Consider the following 19,500-nt stretch of genomic DNA (forward strand, 5'->3'; position numbering starts at 1 on the left):
AAATCCGTACGGTATTGTTGTCCTCATATTGCCATGTTATCCACGATTTCCCACACCCGGCCCACAGGTCGTAAGGTTCTTCTCCAATCATGTACTTAATTATCCACTGATACCCTCAACCGAACCCAAGGCCGAGCTCACGGTCAACTTTAAGTTGCTGGGTAGAACCTAGGGTCCAGTTGAAGGCCTCCAGGGCCTGCCATCTGCAGTCCCTCCGTAAGGGCGATACATTGATAGCTTGTAAACGTTTTTCAGCGCTCGGTAGCAATATTCGCTGTTACCTTGATAGACGGACGATGAGAGCAAATATTTCAATAGTGCTGTATCCTCGTGGGGTGCGGAGGGTGGAGTCTGAGCGAGATCACTCCGGAAGCTCTTGCGTAAGTCTTGCATCTTTCTCATCATTCCTTCTCTTCATTTAACCCCGGTTCGTCGTCACTGTCTTCATCTCCGATGCAACGAAATAATACATGTTCGGGGGTCTCGACGTCAATGCGACTCAATTTATTTTCATGCTCGGTAGTGGGTGTAGTCCATCTTGATTCTTAGGCGCTCCACCGCTAACCTGTGCGTCGACAGTACAATCGAGACAAGCGCGTCTCGGTGGTTTGGCATCGTCACGTCAAGGTAATTTCGCATTCTCAGAGCTACAGGCACCGGGGCCTTTCCCTTCCTTGGCCCCTTGCATCCATGGAGGAGATACAGTTTCTCTGATTTACTAATCTTAGTTAAAACCCATTTCTCCGTAGATCGCTCAACATTTTTTCTATATTCCTCTATCGTCTCAGGATCCAATATGTCGGGAGGAATTGGTTGCAAGCCGAGTTTCAACCGAAGGCACAATGTGTTGCGTGCCAGTAATGAAGATTTGAAATGGCACCTGTACTGGTATACTGGAAATTTCAGTTCGTTTACAACCTTTTCTCACCTGCCTCAATACCCTGAGATGCATATACTTAGATTCGGCGGTTCGGCAGCACAAATTTCATCGGAGATGCTCAGCATCCGAGCAGTGGGCGCCTATCTCACTCTTCTTTTCTCTCCCACCACTCAACAGCTATGCCTTCCAATCCTGCAGCACAAGACGGAGACGACAAAAACCCGCAAACGTCACCCAATGAACATCAAGGCAACTCAAAGTCACTGGATGATGCTGCTAGTGATTCTCAGCCTCTGGCCTTGGATGAGAATTCGCCAGCTTATTCCCTGCCGCGATGGCGCAAGCTACTTCGCAATGTATTTGGCATGCAGCAACGTGTATCCCAGGCTGGAGGTGTGTTGATCTATAGTTGCACTTTCCATATATCTCATTGAGAGAAAAGGGAATGACACGTTCGACTATGAGCAAAAATTCCCCGAAGACAGGCAGTACGAAGAGCTGGGTCCGATTGCCAGGGTATGGAGGACATACCTCGAAGAATGTGCTAGATTTGACGCTGAGATGGTGGAACAATGGAGGGATGGATTGGATGTTTTGCTAGTTTTCGTGAGTACAAATAGTATTAATAAATCTAATTTTTCTTTCTTAATGGACGAATAGGCTGGACTTTTCTCTGCCGTGGTCACTTCTCTTGTCCAACAGACGTCCCAGAGCCTACAAACCGACTATGCTGAAGTCGCGGCGCAGCAGTTGTTCGAACTCATCAATGTCCAGCGCGCAGCAGCCGATGGTTCCCCCGTGAACGATGTTCCTCGTTCAGGCCTTACTCCATTCTCAGAATTTCACCCTACAACTTCCGATTCGTTGGTCAATGGACTGTGGTTCACCAGTCTCTCATTGAGTCTGACTACCGCACTCTTCGCTGTCCTGACGAAACAATGGATCCATGAGTACATGGCAGTTCCATCGGGCACGCCTCGAGATAGATGCCGTGTACGTCAATTCCGATACATGGGACTAGAGCAGTGGGGCGTGGGTTTCATTATTGGACTACTCCCTGTCCTGATGAGCGCGTCGCTTTGTGTCTTTCTAGTGGGTCTAGTTATTTTTCTAGTCCCGCTGCAAGTGGCGATTGCATTCGTTGTTGGGGCAATCACATTCATATCTTTCGCTGCGTATTTCATCACCAACTTCCTGCCCATTATATACCCCTCGTGCCCATACAAGACGCCATTGTCACAGTACATCTTCCCTCTATATTCCCACATTGCCCATAATGGCATCTTCACTTCAGTCATCTCTCTGATTTCCACATACTGTTTTGGGTCTTCACCAGTTACCGAATCTTCCCCAGTCACCAAAAAGTCTTCGCTTCGTACACTTCGAGAAGCAGAGCATGAAGCTGTTAAGCTGAATGCCGATGAAACAGATGCACGCGCCTTGTCCTGGTTGTTCTCCGTGTCATCTAACCCTAGCGTTCAAAGGATTGTCGCGGAATCAACTGGCGCTTTACCGATCCGATCCGTGGAGTCCATACAACGTTATGCAGAAGGGCTTCCGTGTGTCTGCGCCTATTCACTCCAAGAACTTTTGGTAGATGCCCGACGAAGCGATGTTGTTGACACAAGCAAACTAGACCGCTGTATCCGTGCACATCTTCGTTTCCAATTTCCAGGTATCTTATCCCAGAGTATAGTGGGCAGGACCAATTGGCGCCGGATCTTCGTGCAGAGCTTTGGGCTGCTGAAACCTATGGGGAGCGGCAAAATATCCGAGACCTCATTGTAGCTAATCTACGTGCCCGGTCGGACAGGCAGAACCTACGTCTCCAACCCATAGTGTGGGGTTGTCTTCTTTCCAAGATCCTACCCCTTGACCGGGAAGTGTATGAACTTCTATTCCATGCGCTTCCGACGACCTACTGGTGTGCCGATTGTGAACTTCCTCCCCAGTTCTATCCAGATAATAGATTATCGATATCGATGATACCCACAGGTGACCGTCCGGATACTCTTTTCACAGCCATCTCCGAATCCCTATCCGCGTACATCGGTCATATCTTGCTCGAACCCTGTGACGATTTTATGGTCCAGGATAGTGTATTCTATCATGATCTCACATCTCAGCTCCCTGAACCCAATGATCGCCGAGTTCGTTTTTTCTTGACCATTGTAGGTTCCCCTTCAATACACAGGATGCATGCAGATCCCTTTGTGGGAACATTTTTCAGCGCTGTCCTACGGAGGATTATGGTTTACATGGGTGTCGAAAGATATAGAATCCATCAACCTGAAGGCAGTGTGTCCCCTATTCTCCTTGACAACAATCACTCTGCCGTCCTAAGGCTACTGCGCGCGCTGGTTTTATCGGACGAGTACGGCGTTGGCAGCGATTCAATGTTCGCAGAAGATCGGTGTGTCACTTTGATCGCCTTCTTTCGAGTTCTCGGCTGCATATCGCCTCGCCCTCCTGAAGACAGCTTTCCTGCCGAGTTGGCTGCCAAATTTGCGTCCATTGCCTTTCAAGATGATGCGTGGTCATCGACACCCCCAATATACGATGCAGATAGCTTACAACATGCCGCAGAAGCAATCGAACTCATCATTTTTCTATTTAAGCATTCATCCACCATGAATGCGGCTTTTTCTCGTTTCGTTGACAAGCGGCTCTTCGACTCGTTCACTGGGAACTCCAGCTCCGTCTCCATCCCCACTACTACCTGGGGCTTATCAGAAATCATAGGCGCCTTTGTCGCTGGGCTGTCATCAGGGAAATTGGATCCTCAGACACGCCAGAGATCTCTGGAATACCTCCATGAACCAGGGTCGCTTCACACAGCTTGCGCTGTCCTACTCACTAAGGAAAACATCACTGCACTTCATCAACTCGCACTTTTGCGTCGCAATGACCCTGTTTGGTCTCTATGCTTGCAGAGTCTTCAAGAGGTAGAGTTTCCTCCGGATCTCACACTTTATTACCCCCTTTCCAAGTCGATACCCCAACATATCGCAGATCTTAAGGCTTTCATCGAACGAAATTGTGTAGAACTCGGAACGGACGCTTATGGGTCTTGCACAGCTCCCGACGTGCGACCGATTCGGGGGGACGATAAACCGACGAAAAGTGCTAGGTCAAAAGTGAAGTCGCTGCCTCTTCCATTGCGTTGGGTCAGGCAACTCCGTGCTAGAGAACCTCTTCCCGAGGAAGTAGCAATGTCAAGCAACGATAACCAAGTTTGATGGCATCCGAGAACACACCGATGCTGTAGTGTACAATGATCATTCTGATAGCTCCTGTATTTTACTGGACAGAGCGACTTGTATCAGGACTCGGGTGATCACGTTGAGGCTTGAAGCGGTCTTTCGTTTTAATATTTAGCTTGCAAACAGTCCACCTCTTTTGATTACGTACCCACTACATTTGAATATAACTACACTCTCAGTTTCCTCCCTTGCAGGGTTCAAAAAAAAAAAAAAACAGCCAGCCTTGGGAGTTGGGACTTGCTCATGACGGCTATCCATCATACTGGAACCCCATCATCATTCCCTACGACCTCTCCAGGCTTGTCTGAGTCCGCCTCTTCGACCAGAAACCATCCCGGAGTCGCGCGTGCTACGCCTGAATTCGTTTTGAAACAATCCTGGGGTTGGTTGTAGTTCGGAAGCTTCAAGCCAATGTTAGTCCTGATATCAAGTTATTGACTTGATCGAAGACTTACCTCGCTCGCCGGACAGCGATATGTCCGTCGTCTCGGGGAAATCACCATTGATGCCCATGGCAAATCCAAATCCAGCTTACATTCAACGTGCCCAGGTTAATCTGGCTTCAAGCCAACCAACTTCTAAACCATCCAGTAAGCGCAGGAAATTTTTTCGGAGATGACGCACCCGACGTCACACGGAGTATCCCAGGCATCGAGCTTTGGCAAGACGACTCTAGATTTCGCGTGAATACAGCAGTTCCGAGTGGTTCAGACAGTCGGCAAGAGGTGCAGCTATAGTCGCATGCAAGTCTTGCTTCCCAAGATCGTGATGGACGTGAATTCGATTTCGAATTTGAACCTTGACAGCGGTGCGCCAGGGGAAGATTTCCTGTTGCTGCGATCACCTTGACATGCAAATCCAGGGTCCTCTGACGCCATGGTCGGAGCCACTCAAACGAACTGTGAGATAAATGTTTGATACACAATCATCACGTCCTGCGTTGGGCGAGAAGGTGGGATTTATTGACGCTGTTATTGCACCCGGGCTCACCCAATCTTCTCAAGATCCTCGCTAAATCAGTCGTAAGTACATCCAAGTCCGTATCCCAAATTGAACGTCAAGTGGCTTACATTCGAGTACCCCGATCTAACCGAGGCAGATACTGTATTGCCAGCGGAGAAATATGAGCCTTCATGTCATCGTAAGTGTTGATACCAATACTCTTGATTCTAATTAATTAACTTACGGGATAAAGTAGGGAATCCGCTTGAATATGGGCTTTGCACACCGCAGCATACACGCAAAAAGTACGTTCTTCATTCATGCCAAATGTTGCAATGGACGTTGATTTGCATTTTCCCTTCCTAGATGAAATCGGCGGTGGGGATGGCCAGGGGTTGGTGGGAGATCTGATCTCAGAACGAATCTTGTAGTATGTCAAGTTTTGAACGCTGGCTTGCGCATCGTGAATTCTATGATTTTCATGAAGTAGAAGCAGGAATTGGGGCTGCTGGTGGGAGGAGACATATCTCTATGTACCCGAATCGATTATAGAAGGCGGAATTTTGAATCTCGAGGAGTGAATCGTAGTTCAAACGAGCCATAGATTAAGGTCTAGTTACATGAATATAATGCAATTTTCTACTATTGAATGAAAAAGATTAGAATGAACTCGGTTCTCGTTCGCTTGAAAAAATAACGCTCACTTCCGAGTTCACAGAAGATATTTCCATCCCAAAATCTGGAGCAATCGACAGCCCTACCTCATCCAAATCTGATTATCGCCTCTCACATACTTCATCCATGTCCTAGTCACGCCGTCAGTACCCCCAAAATGACAGAAACATACCTAGACGTTAGCATGACATAATCCTCCGGAAATGCTGTCCTCGTATTGGGAGGTGGTGGCGTTCGCTCGTGGGTTGACGCGATGATAGGATCTCGCACGGATGGGACCTAGCTAACGATGGGGGAAGCAACGAGCGACGTAGGCTGCATGGGAGGGACTTACCATTTCTGAGTCCGACACCTTCCTTCTGCAGCTACATCCATTACACCCCAGAGCTTGAGCGCAAGCTTTGGCTATAGCCTGGGACACCGCATAGAATCCATCCTCCGCGTCTGTTTTGAGTGAACGACACGGTGTCAGCACCTGGTTGCCTCAAGCAACGTCGAAGAAGTTTTGGTTGTGGGCGGGCGCGTTGTTGCTGACATGAGCAGCGTACTCTCTGAAGCAATAATGGATGTGCATCATCATGTCGGGGATGGTGAAGGGATATGGGGACGTGAAGCTAGGTGAAGCGACAGCAATTAACACTCCCGCCCCTAACGATGCCCACTAGTCTCGTCACCACCCGAACAATCAAAACCTTCCTCATGATAGGTCGTGGCACGCTACTGGGAAGGTTGTTGCATTGACCAGAAGAAGATCGGGCTCTGACTTCGAAGGGCGAGTTCTTCTGTATGCGGAGGAGAGAGAAGACACCCTCAGGCTGACGTCCTTGTGTCGGAATTGCGTGTGCCTTGACAAGAGAGGGGAAAGCGGATCGCGGGTTGACGTACTCCTGCCGAGAACTAAGGCGGACATTGTAGCTTGAGGGTCTGCACAGATGAGATTCCGGAGTGACATCTAGCTAACGAGAAGGTGAGTAGTAAACGACGTAGAATGAATGGGAGGGGCTGTCCATCATCGGCGCACCCTCCCTTCTACAGCTGCTTTTGCCATACTCTGGAGCTTTCCCTACGCGTCGTCTGGCGACAAAAGATGTCCTCTTCGCATTGCAGAAGTTGACGCGTTACCAGGGTGTGTTTGCATGGCGTCGCCGTGACCGAGGGAATGAAGATGGCACTACAGAGATGGTGAGTATTGGTGAAGGTGAGCGAGAAGGGAACACCTAGCATTCCTCCTCCGATAATCCCTCCGCTGCACAGACGCACTCACTTTCCGTGGAGGCAAACATTCATGGCGCCAATGTGCCGTCCCCCAGATACTAACTCAGGTCATCCAGATTACAAAAAGCCTCTTATGTCGTCGGCGAAAATATTGAGGAGCATGCCTTGCACTTGAGAAGTCAGCTACAAACCTGAATAGTAAATCTCGTATAAAATCAACTCACAAGACGTTCAAACATCTTCAGAGAGTAATTGAAGGCCTTGATATTGACAACGTTGAACATTAACGTTGATAGGTGATTAATCGAAGCCAAGGGCAGGCGATGTTGAGCCGGAATTGTTCACGCTGCGGGAAGGGTGAATTCCATCATTGAGAAGAGTGTTGCGCGTGAATGAGGTTCCAGGCGTGGGAAAAGAACCAGGTCCCCCGTTTCCGCTTTGATAACCTCGTCCTCGCATTTGTAACGCACCCTCGACGTACGTTATTCGCCGACAGTACACTGTGGTCACCGAGGAAGCTCGCCCCGAAAAATATTTTCATGAGGATAGATTTGTTGGAACGGAAAGCGAGTGAAGGTGGTGTATCAAAGGCGGGAAATTATAGGTAGTCGTCTCGTCCACTTTGATGGGTACTCAAGTACTCACCGGCACTCTTCCTGCAGCACCATCTTCTCACGATGATGTATCCTGAAAAGAACTACATCGGCGTGTCAAGGCGCGACGCGACAACTTTGATACACCATGCGCATGGTCTGCTCACCTTGGGTCCCCGCCAGCGACCTCTGTGGAGCCGTGTTACCTCCGCTCCCGTGCAACAAGTCTGTACCCTTAAACATTAGACGACCGGGACTAGTACAGTACATCGTTGATCCACCAGGCATTTCGAGCCTGTTCTGGTAATCCAGATTTTCCCCCTCACGCGTCATGCGGAAAGAGGAGGACCCCGTCGATGGTAGGAGGATTGAGTGCACGGGAGATGCTCAAAGGTGGATATTATTATCAGGTGAGTTCTGTTGCGCGTCGAGCAGCGTGTACATCCTGACTTGCTTCACGCAGTATCCTCTTTCATCGATGTTCCTTCGACGACTCAGAATTTGCACAACAATATGCGCCATGACGAGCTCTCCATTGACAGAAGGATCCGATTTTGACCAATAGCAGAGCCGCTGTTCAATTGTCGGGCTTCGCTAGAGGAAGTGCCATACCTTCTATCGTCGATGATGACGGGAAATGCAATACTATGAGTTGAGGCTTAGGGAGAGTTCTAGAGACTCGAACTTTGGTGGTGTGTCCTTTCCTCCTTCCTCGTTCGCATTCAGGAATACTCACCCTTCTCACAGCCCTACTCGACGACGAAGACCAGTGTACAGTGACACGCCGCAAGTCCTTTCTTCTACCGCTGGGAAATGCAATACTATGGTTTGAGGAGGAAGAATTCTAGAGAGGCGAATGGTGATGCGTCCTTTCCTTCCTCGTCTGTATTCAGGGATACTCACCCTTCTCACAGCCCTACTCGACGACAAGGACCAGTATAAAGTGACGCACCGCAAGTCCTTTGCGATATGAAGACCCTGTTTGCTGTCTTCCGGACAATAGGACGTGTAAGGGCAAGTTGCGACGTCAAGATGGTGATGGATGAAGCTCAAAAGAAGAGGCAGAGATGACGGCTGCACATGAGATTGCGCGCAGCGAGAAGTATACCACGGAGGCATGACACCTTTATCGAACAATGTACTCATTTGCATGGTCTACTCAATGGTATGCGATCTTTATTTTGGTCGTGTCGATCCTGTTAATGACGTCTTCACGTAGGCTAATCTGCTTGGTATCGATAACGACGGATCCTGCCAAATAAGTTAGGAATCCCGTTTACGATGGGCCTCTGCTTCACGTGGAGCGCAGCGTGGTGTATACGAGAGTGGAGATTTTCAAGCGTGCTGAAAGGTAAGCGCCCACTCCTCGCCTAGTCTAAGGGGTGCTCACTACGGCGATGTCTCTCCCAATAAGGATCGTGCAGGAGACGCCGGTTTGTTTCGACTCTGCCAACGTCAAACCAAACATACTGCTCGGCCGTATCGATGAGCTTGACGAGCCTGGCGGCGACGAAGACGAGGAAACAAAGGGTGCATGGGGGTTCAAAGACTCACCTCGGTCCATCTCACAGCTGGTCCACCTCGGACCCCCTCTCGCCCCAAACTCGATCTATCCTGTCGTCCCCCAGTCCAAGTCGTCCATCCATGCGTCGTACTGAGAAGAGAACATTTACCGTGATCGTCATGTCACCCACCTCTCTTTCCCTCTGACTGCATTGCCGCAAACACGTCCCTCCTTCCATCCGCCTCTGCACTCAGACTGCATTCCTCCCTTCGACAACTATCCCCGAGCCTCGACAATTCCTACGCCGACGAACCACAACAAGGAACGAAGAGTCCAAGATGAAGGATAGCATGCAACACGAATGAACGAAACCGGTCAAGGCGGGGAATTGACATCGTCGTCAAAGGAGAAAGCAACAGACTTGGGGAACAGAAGTGCTTTCGGGCTTGGGCGAGGGTGGGGAGACCTCAGGGTGATTGGCGTGCGAGTGGTTATGGGGATAGTAGGTTGTGATCGACCAGCGCGCGCGTATGATCCAAGTGGGGGACGCGTGCCCCTCCTTGTAGTCGAATACATGTCTTTCCGAGTTATATGCCAAACAGTTAATGTATATAAAGCAATCTTAAGCAATTTATATTCAATTGAACTATGTACATTCATGTTAGACCTAACTAACTGGTACTAAGCTTTAGCCAGCCTCTTTCAATCTCTAACAGACCTTCGTCAAGCATATCTGGAAGCACAAGCAACTCGTCAGCCATTCATTCCAGTCAACGAAAACAGATTCCTAACCTTACGCAGCGCACCGGCGTTGCACAAGCAATCTACCAGGTCAATGAAAGCTAAAGGCCGGCATAAGACATACCACGCCAAACTCAGACTATTTACCTTTGCTCTGTTAAGTACCTCGTCTTCAAGTACACGGTACACTTGGAAAGCTAAGAAATGGCACGTTAGCGAATTAGCAAAGTAACTAAGAATACAATCATACCCTTCTATCGGCGAAGCCTTCGAGTACATTCACAGACTTTTCTAAAGAGTTCACTCACGTTTTTACCTTCGTCTTCCTGAGCTCATTAACGTGGCAGTTCGGCACCGGCTCCCTTACATACTAGTAGTCTGGCTCACAGGAAACTGATACTAGCTTACTCTGAGAGCTTGCTCTTAGTCACAACAACACAATACACTGTTACTCACCTTACGAGCGGTTCAAGTACTAAATTGTACCCAAAGCCATTATCCCATACTAACGGAGAGGCAATACAAGGCTTACCTTCGAAAGAGGGCCACTTGTTAGAGTTAGTTGGCTTGAGTCGACGATAAATAGCTTACCGAACAAACAGGATATTCGGCCGGTGCTAAGAAACACCACGAACTCGCTACCTAGGACCAGGGAATCTGTCAGCATACGTTCAAGCAAGGATTAGTTAAAATACACGTACCAGCCATTGTGCACCCGTCTCCTTTGAGGCGCTGTTCATACAATTCCTAAGTAAAATCAGCTAAGTAAGGTAAATAAGAAACGGTACACGTACCATCACGAACGAAAGCACCATCGTACTTTGTGCCCTTGCTTGTCTTAGAACTCCCATAGTGAAGCCAAACAGAAAGGAACGGCATCAAGGCGTTGTCCAAGTTTTGTAGGAGAGATATCTGTTAGAACGGCGGCGTAAGTACTAGTCGCACAAGGAAACCGTGAGCTCAACCTACCGTTCACATCGACATCGCACAACCTCGTGCATCCAGCACGATGAGGGCAAACAGCGGGGGGAGAAGAGAGCGAAAAGGAGACGAGAGAGGGGGAGGAGACGAGAGGAGGGAAGACGGAACGAACACAGCTGGGGATGCTGAACTCCGACCGTCTCCGCCTCCTCCTTATAACCATCTGCAGCTACTTCCACCACATCCCATCTCCGGTACAGGGATCCACTGCAATGACATGTCCAATGTCGCGCAGTGGGAGGTAACGCACGTTTTCTTATATCGTCTGTCGCTAACTGCAGGTTGAGTGTCATTTCAGGTTCTCGTTCGAGAAGGGGCCCACGGGGACCTCGTATGTTGGTGCAGCTGTTTGTACGACATCGATATTCGGTGACAGAGAGATATGTCATACTCGCGTTGAGCCTGGCAGGTCATGCTCGGATCCTGGGCATTGATTTCCGATGGATACTATCCTGGTACCTGCTATCCCCGACATTGGTGTTCTTATTTTGTTTTGGGTGCAAGCGATAGCCTGGGATACACGGCATGGACCACATTCTCCGTGTCTGTTCTGAGTGAACAACACGGTGTCATCACCTGATTCCTCGAGCAACGTTGAAGAAGTCTTGGTTGTGGGCGGTCGCATCGTTGCCGACATGAGCAGCATACTCTGAAGCAATAATAGATGTGTGTCATCATGTCGGGGATGGTGAAGGGACACGGGGACGTAAAGCTAGGTGAGGCGACAGCAGTTACCATCCCCGCCCCTAACGATGCCCACTAGTCCCCCCACCACCTGAACTCCGAATCACGTCTCGCCATTAAGAACGGCGACATGCAGGTCCTTCCTCATGATGCATGATGGGTCGTGGCACGCTACTGGGAAGGTTGTCGTGTTGATCAGAAGAAGATTAGGCTCTGAGTTCGAAGAGCAAGTTCCTCTGAATGCGGAGGCGGACAGCATGGAGGACGGTTGTGTGTGCACAAGTTATAAACCCTGACCCAGGCGGGGAGGCGAGGTTCTGAGGAGGGGTAGAGGGAGACTGTCGTTCTGAAGCTGCGTTTTATCTTCTCTCAGTACCACCTTCTGGCATCAAAATTCCTCCAACGTATTCCTCGTCTCGACCATCCTCAGCATATCCTCAAAGCACTTCGTCTTTTGTGTGATGCGCGAGTCCTGAGAGTGGGATACATCAGGAAAATCGAGCACACTGACGACGGGATCAAAGTGGTGGATGGGGCACGAGAGAGTCTAGCTAGAGAATGAAAGGTGACGGAGTCACTGAAGCTGAGCATGCACAGACACGGAATACGATGATTGTTCAGGATATCAACGTCTGTAGCTGGGATTACGATGGGGTGTGAGACCGGATGTGACGGCATAACCCAGAGGGAAGGATATGTACGCGAAGGTCCGGGTACTTTCGTGAGGAGTAAGCGGTGAAGAAGCTATCTTGAGTCTGAACCAAGCAGCTTGTGACTGACTCAAAGAGGATGACTGGCGTCATCGACCAAGTTGAGAAGCTGTGTAGAGTCGATGATCACCCATTTGAGGCGGCGAAAGGAGGGGAGCACACTGAAAGGTGTGTTGTAGAGTCAGCTAATACTGAGGGTATGTAGGGGAGGGCAGCGGAAGAGCGGAGAGAGGCGAGCGGGGCTAAGATGCGCAGATCGAGCTTCTCAGATCCAATGACTGTTGGAATAAAGCCTTCAGAATGCCGGAATGGTAGAGTTACAGGAGATGACATGTATGTCACGTCGAGACACCCGGATAGACTTCGACACAAACCCAACGTATTCGCATTGTAGACCACAACGTCGGCATACGTGCAACAAGGGCAAACCAAGCCGCACGAACACCCACGGGAACGAGCGTTGTCTGACATTTGAACGACTTGGAGCGTCGTTCCAACCCGTGGAATATTAACAGAGCACGTCCAGCGGGAGGGATGGAAACCGCCGATATACGTGGGTGAACAATGGCGTCCGGCGATTGACTCCCTAGTCGTGTTCCTTGATTTGTGCCTTGATTATACAGGAAATGACTACACATAGTCGTCAAAGCGATGAAGGTGTATCATACGAGCAAACTTACTTGTAAGGACACCAGATCGAATTCCACTGGATTCAACTTGACATAGACGCTGGACATCCTGCAAGAATAATATGAGCTGTGTAAAGCCAACGACTGGACAAAGGTGCACGTACCTCTTAACCCCTAACCACTCGCTGTACGGTTCACCGAGCCACACCTCAAACACTGAACCCCTCCCGTCCTTCGTTTATCGTCTAGATGTTGCCATCATGTTCATCCCTACAGCTCGACCAAGTCAAGATGCGTCGCATCAGAACGAACGACCAGTCTACATTCGCCGAAGCGAGGAGATGGAGAGCGCGTCGCAGAAGCAGTGATAATCAGGAATGTGCACCCCTCGACGTGTGGAAATGGGTGGGTTCTGCTTGAGATCAGTGCGTTGTCCCACCAGTTTCGAGAGCGTTCTTAATGCACTGAACTTCTACCCTGCCCTCGCCGTCCCCCGTGAGTGTTCCATACCGGTAGGAAAGCAGTTACGCCATCTCGGCAAAGAATTCGACATCCGCCGAGCTCATAGTATCGTATTGGTGTTCAAGGAAAGCCGGTGGAAAGGCGGAGCGCAGGAACTTGGTTATGGTAGATTAGTTTCATTGTTCTCTTCAAAGACTAGATACCGTGGTTCGTTCACTTCATAAGCCGGTCGGTAGTTTTCAAGAGAGCGCAGATGTCGTAGTAGCATAGAAGCAAAAAGGAAAGAAGCACGTTTTGTTTGGTTCTTTGGGTGCCAATTACCTCGGGTCCGCCCGTGCACACGTCTTGTTCAGGACACAACGTCATTAACTGCTTCGGTTCCCGATTCTTTCCGAAGAATGAGGAAACGACAGAGGGTTATTATCAGGGCGTAACTGTCTTGAGCAGTGCCAAACTGTCTGGACAGGGGCTATACTCTGGGTAGGCTTGTTTGATGGGCGAGCATTCGGCACGCAACGGCTTGATTGTCGGGAGGTTGCCGCTGTGGCTGAGAAGTATCTCTTTCTGAATTGCTTCCTATTGGCTGGCCGGAAACTACGTTTTTCTTGTCATCCATCACCATCTTCTTACTGCATGGCTTGCGCGTCGCAAGTGATTCATGTCTTTGCTATTGTTTCCTATGCTCTGCGGGTGCCTTGCGTCGACTACCATCTGTTCTACCGCCCCTACTTGGCAGGTTATTGAAAATCTACTTCAGTGCTATCGCTCTGCGCTGTCTTGTACTGTCCATATATCTCTTTATCTTTGACAAGGTTCTCCCAGTTGTGATACTTATTATGTACGTTGGATATAATGAGAGAATACCGTCTTTATGTCTGCCGGTCAGAAACAGTAGCGGGCTCTTGCTACAGATGGCGATGTGTGCTGATAGATGTGTGTAGTTCTCAGGGAGTACATACACGTTTAGGGTGGGACATTTAGGGTCTGGATTTATCGCGGAAAACTTTGATCAGTAGCTCTAGGGTCAATGTAATATGTATTCAGCTTCCTAGGCACGAGGTCAAAGCTTCAATGTTCAATGTTTCTGCGGTACAAGGTAAGTTGAAGGTATGTGGTGGGTAATATTTTCTTTCTCGAGACCTAATGCACCTGCAGAGATGGACAGAAGTCCAAATGGGGGCGCGCATACATATCACAACTGAAATTAGATTGAGATTGTGCAAAATGCGAGCTGGCGGCGCAGCCGCCGAGCGAGCTTTTTGCACCACCACTTTTCCAACATTCCATCAAGCTACATTCTATAGTTCAGCTTAAACAAATACGTAGGATACAGTGTGCCGTTTCTTCATACAAAAGGAAAGAATCGGGGACTCGGCAACTGCCGCTACTGGATTGGTTTCGAATCTCGATCAAGAGTTTCTCCGATTCCTACACCTATATATTCCTCTGAAAACAGCACATGCAAGTCGAATCGGACTTTGATCCCACAACCATGAATGATCCTTTTGCCCACGTCATCTACACCAAGGAGTTTATCCACAAATGCCGTGGCTATCCATTTTGGCATCCAGAGCCAGATTCTTTCGCACCGGACGAGTTCCAGATACGGGGCATATTGCCTGGAGATGTCGGGATCATTAACAAAGACGGAGGCTTCGACTTTCTCTTCAGCATCTTCGGGAACGCTGATGGTCTAGTCGTCGGAAATGCACCTCCTGGCCTTCAACCTCTCCCTACACCAGACCAACCAGAGGTACAAGCTTATCCGGAGCTCTGGAATGTTCTTAAAAGTCAGCACGTATCCTGCAGATACGTTTCAGATGTTCCTGCTGAGAGTTTTCCCGGGTGAGTAGATATCCATATTCGTTATTTCATTTTCTTATCTTGATGATAGCATTGTGGATACTGGCGTGGCCTTTGATGTTAGTACCTCAGAGGATCCCACAGCAATCTTGCACCTTCCAAATTATTCGACAAGGTATGAGACTATGAATGAAGCCTTCTTCCAAAACTACGCTCGACAATATGGAGTATCATGGTACAACCATGCCAACGGAACCTTGGGTCGGAATGTGCGAAATGGATTTTTGTATCTTGTAACCGGGTGCGACAAAACAGCTACTTGGGGAAACGCAGTCATCAGAAAGACAGATTGGTCTTTCACGTTTTATCTCAAGTGTACTTTGGAAAATGTGGATGGGGAAACAGTTAAAGTTGCAAATGAGTGGATCGATGATGCTGGAGTGGAGGACGGCTTATTCCCGAATCCTTACGCCACTTACCCTTATCCAATAGGTCTTCAGAACCAGTGCATATTCGCACAGGGTTTTACCATATCGCTTTCAGAAAAATTGTTCCGCAAAACGTGGTTGGCAGTTCCTCATTTCATCAAAGGCTCCCCCGAAGATAGGCTTCCCTCTTTCGATAGTAACAAGGTACCTCACCCGCCGAGCGACGGAAAGACTAGATTTTCGACTTATCTTTCCTCGTTCATTGGTTCCAAGACGGTACTAAACAACTCGGACTCGGACCAGAGAAGGATGATGGCAGAGAACGCTGACTCCCATGGATCGTTTATCGCAGAAGTACCTGAATTTCCACCTCTGGGAAACCAGGTGAGGTTTATGTCGGCCATTTTCGGTACATACTGAAACCAGTCTTACATTTAGATCTTGAATCCTTCAATGGTAATGAATGAATACTTGTTGAGCAAGGTAATTAATTACACATAGGCAACAATTCATGTTGATACATAATATTCCTCATAGGACCCTTCCCTCGAGATAGTAGTCACGCACGACAAAGAGTGGATGGACGTCATGAAAAAGTACGAGAAGGATATGTACTTAACAGAAGAGGAACTCTGGTGCAAATTAAAAGATTCATTGGATGCCAAGCTGTCCAGCAACGTTTATCAAACTGTGAGTGTCTATCTCTGACCATAGAGGTTGATACAAATTAGCACTGGTTTAGCCCTCACACCCGTCTCGACTTTGGACCGGCATTGACGCATATTCAAGCTTTCCGCCACATAGTTGTGTATCAGATACTACTAGGAAGGTTGCCGTGTTAATCTGAAGATTGGGCTCTGAGAAGTACGAGTTCCTCTGAATGCGGAGGAGAGAGTGGACATCCTCAGGTTGACATGTGCGGGGATGAACGCAATGGAGCACGGGTGTAAGTGTGCGCGGGTGGTATGTGCAGGAGGTGCACAAACCCTAACCCAGGGGAAGAAACGAGGAGTGGAGGGAGCAAGAGGCTGATTGTTCGCATCACAGAAAGCTTGGCGGTGAGCGAAGCGCCGTCAGAACTGAATCTCCTCTAGGTAATGCCCCATTAATTGAAGTCAAGGGCAGGTGTTATATCGAAATGTCGTCGTGTCAGAATTGGTCCCGAAGCAATGGATTGCACTGTAGGAAGGCTAGGTAGCGTGAAAGTGATCGAAGAGTAAACATTGTTGAGAGTAGCATATGGTAGTACTAAGTAGTGGTGTTACCGGCGGCAGGTCCCAATAAAAGGAACAGCCGAGTCATGTGCTGTGGCTGTGAAGTTCAACAAGAGCCCGTGGCTGATGAAATCAAGTCGCCGGCATTTATTCTCTCGCCGCCAAGGCCCTCTCTGCTTGTTTTGCATTACCTGCCGTCCTCCTTCGCATCTTCCGATTCTCGAACGACCTCAATTTCCATGCCATGTTTATGTATCCTTCGGCGCCACTCGACGTGAAACAAACCGAATACCCAGTTCAGGAGACCAACATCGGTGCGGCTACCAACCCCACCGTCAAGCTCTACAATGTGACAAGCCCGGAATTTCTTTTTATCTAGATTTCCTGTTCTGAAGTGTTTTGTATAGCAACCGTCGTTTTAGGTTAGGCGCAAAACATGGCACCGTATGCCAGTAGGGGAGAATCTCGACGCAGCCATCTCTGCAGAATGAGGCTGAGTTTACGGTGAGAATCCGTTCTCGTTTTTTCCTGCTCGATTGTGGTTCGTCCTGTAGCATTTTCTGGTGGTAAATCTTCTGACTAGTTTTTTTTTTCACAGCATGCATGTCGCGCCAACAGGTAGCAAGCGTAGTAGTGCACCGGCTTAGTTTGCGACCACTGCGGTTTTGCGGTTGTCAGTGAAGGTGCTGGTACTGTTCGGATGATAATTGAAGGTGCGTTCGATTCACGAATTTTGTTCATTGGGATTCTGTTCTAACAAGAACATGTAGCCTACGTACTGTGCGTGCACACCCACCAACATCGGCGGCAGATTCCTCATCCGTATCCGCAAGATGGTCGCATTCGATGTGGATGTGCAGCGTGGCTAAGGACGATCCCTTCGTTTGCACTCACGAAACGCACTGCAAGAGCTCAGTTTACGATGACGAAGGATGCAGCCTTCATGCACGTTTTCGTTGTGGACGAAGACTTGGTGCTGGTATCAAGGTGTCGTGGATTAAAAGGTACATCTACTTTGCAATAGATATCCAATGGTATACTAACAAGTAGCTTATATAGTGCAGGTGCATCCATGGCGACAGACCCACGCTGTACAGATGTGCACCCTACCCGAGCACCATCCTGCATGACGCCAGCCCTCGAACTCCCTGCAGCTGTCTGGTGGGACGCTGCGATCAATGCTGCACGCTTGGAGACGAAGGAGGACGTTCGACGGCTGAAGATGGGAGATGGGATGAGAGGCGGCCCAAAGGGAGATGCTGGACGTGACGGAGGGCAGACGACGGAAGAAAGGCAATGTTGGCGCACGTAGTCCTTTGAATGGATCAATTGTTGATACCTCGATAGATGCATTTAGATTCGGCGATTCAGCGGCATGTAGTGTGACCGATTTCACCGGAGACGCTCAACATCACGGTGGGCGCCTATCTCGCTCTTCTTTCCCTCCTACCACTTAACAGCTATGCCTTCCATCCATACAGCACAAGACGGAAACGACGAAAACTTGAAAAGACCACGGAATGAACCGCAAGGCAACTCAGATTCACCGGATGATGCTGCTGATGACTCTCAGCCTCTGGCCTTGGATGAGACTTCGCCAGCCTATTCCTTGCCGCGATGGCGCAAGTTACTTCGCACTGTATTTGGCATGCAGCAACGTGTAACCCAGGCTGGAGGTACGTTGATCTATCATTGTACTTTCCATATATCTCATTGAGAATGAAGGGAATGACACGTTCGACTATGAGCAAAAATTCCCCGAAGACAAGCAGTACGAGGAGCTGGGTCCAATTGCGAGGGTATGGAGAACATACCTCGAAGAATGTGCTAGATTTGATGCTGAGATGGCGGAAGGATGGAGGGATGGATTGGATGTTCTGCTAGTTTTTGTGAGTACAAATTCTCAGTAAATCTAATTTCCCCTCATTAATAGACGGATAGGCCGGTCTTTTCTCTGCCGTGGTCACTACGTTTGTCGCACAGACGTCACAGAGCCTACAAGTCGACTATGGTCAGGTCACGGCGTCGCTGCTGTTCGAGCTCATCGATGTTCAGCGCGCAGCAGCTAATGGTTCCTCCGTGAACAACGTCCCTCGTTCAAGCCTCACTCCATTCTCAGAATTTCGCCCTACAATTTCTGATTCGTTGGTCAATGGATTATGGTTCACCAGTCTCTCATTCAGTCTGGCTACCGCGCTCTTCGCTGTCCTGACGAAACAATGGATCCACCAGTACATGGTAGTACCATCAGGCACACCTCGAGATAGATGCCATGTACATCAATTTCGATACATGGGACTAGAGCAGTGGGGCATGGGTTTTATTATTGGACTATTACCTGTCCTGATGAGTCTGTCACTTTGTGCATTTTTAGTGGGTCTAGTTGTTTTTCTAGTCCCGCTGCAAGTGTCAATTGCATCAGTTGTTGGGGCTATCACATTCATAGCCTTTGCTGCATACTTCATCACCAACTTCCTGCCCATCATATACCCCTCATGCCCATACAAGATGCTGTTGTCACAGTACATTTTCCTTTTGCATTCCTACATTGCCCATAATGGCTTCTTCACTTCAGTCACCACTCCGATATCCAGATACTTGTATGGGGCCTCACCAGTTCCCCAAAATGCTCTGACTCATACACTTCGAGAAGCAGAGCATGAGGCTGTTAAGCTGAGTGCCAATGAAACAAATGCACGTGCCTTGTCCTGGCTATTCTCTGTGTCATCAAACCCTAGTGTTCAAAGGATTGTTATGGAGTCAACCAGTGCTTTAC

General features: G+C 48.9%; 2 protein-coding genes across 2 annotated transcripts; one reads left to right on the forward strand and one right to left on the reverse strand.

Moving 5' to 3' along the window:
- Positions 1-537: 537 nt before the first annotated feature.
- On the reverse strand, positions 538-786 carry EV420DRAFT_1240540 (uncharacterized protein; the record flags this gene model as incomplete). Its single annotated transcript, XM_060466625.1, has 1 exon — positions 538-786. A coding segment is annotated over one exon (249 nt), but the record flags the coding sequence as incomplete, so codon positions are not given.
- Positions 787-14,771: 13,985 nt separating this feature from the next.
- On the forward strand, positions 14,772-16,832 carry EV420DRAFT_1754919 (uncharacterized protein; the record flags this gene model as incomplete). The annotated part of the gene is made up of 6 exons (XM_060480493.1): positions 14,772-15,069; positions 15,100-15,124; positions 15,174-15,894; positions 15,949-15,993; positions 16,048-16,200; positions 16,253-16,832. 6 exons carry the CDS (start codon positions 14,772-14,774, stop codon positions 16,355-16,357), a joined length of 1,347 nt encoding a protein of 448 aa, XP_060321520.1. The 3' UTR covers positions 16,358-16,832.
- Between the last annotated feature and the right edge of the window lie 2,668 nt (positions 16,833-19,500).

The sequence above is a fragment of the Desarmillaria tabescens genome (genome assembly GCF_030435595.1).
Source record: "Desarmillaria tabescens strain CCBAS 213 chromosome Unknown EV420scaffold_230, whole genome shotgun sequence".
Lineage (NCBI taxonomy): Eukaryota > Fungi > Basidiomycota > Agaricomycetes > Agaricales > Physalacriaceae > Desarmillaria > Desarmillaria tabescens.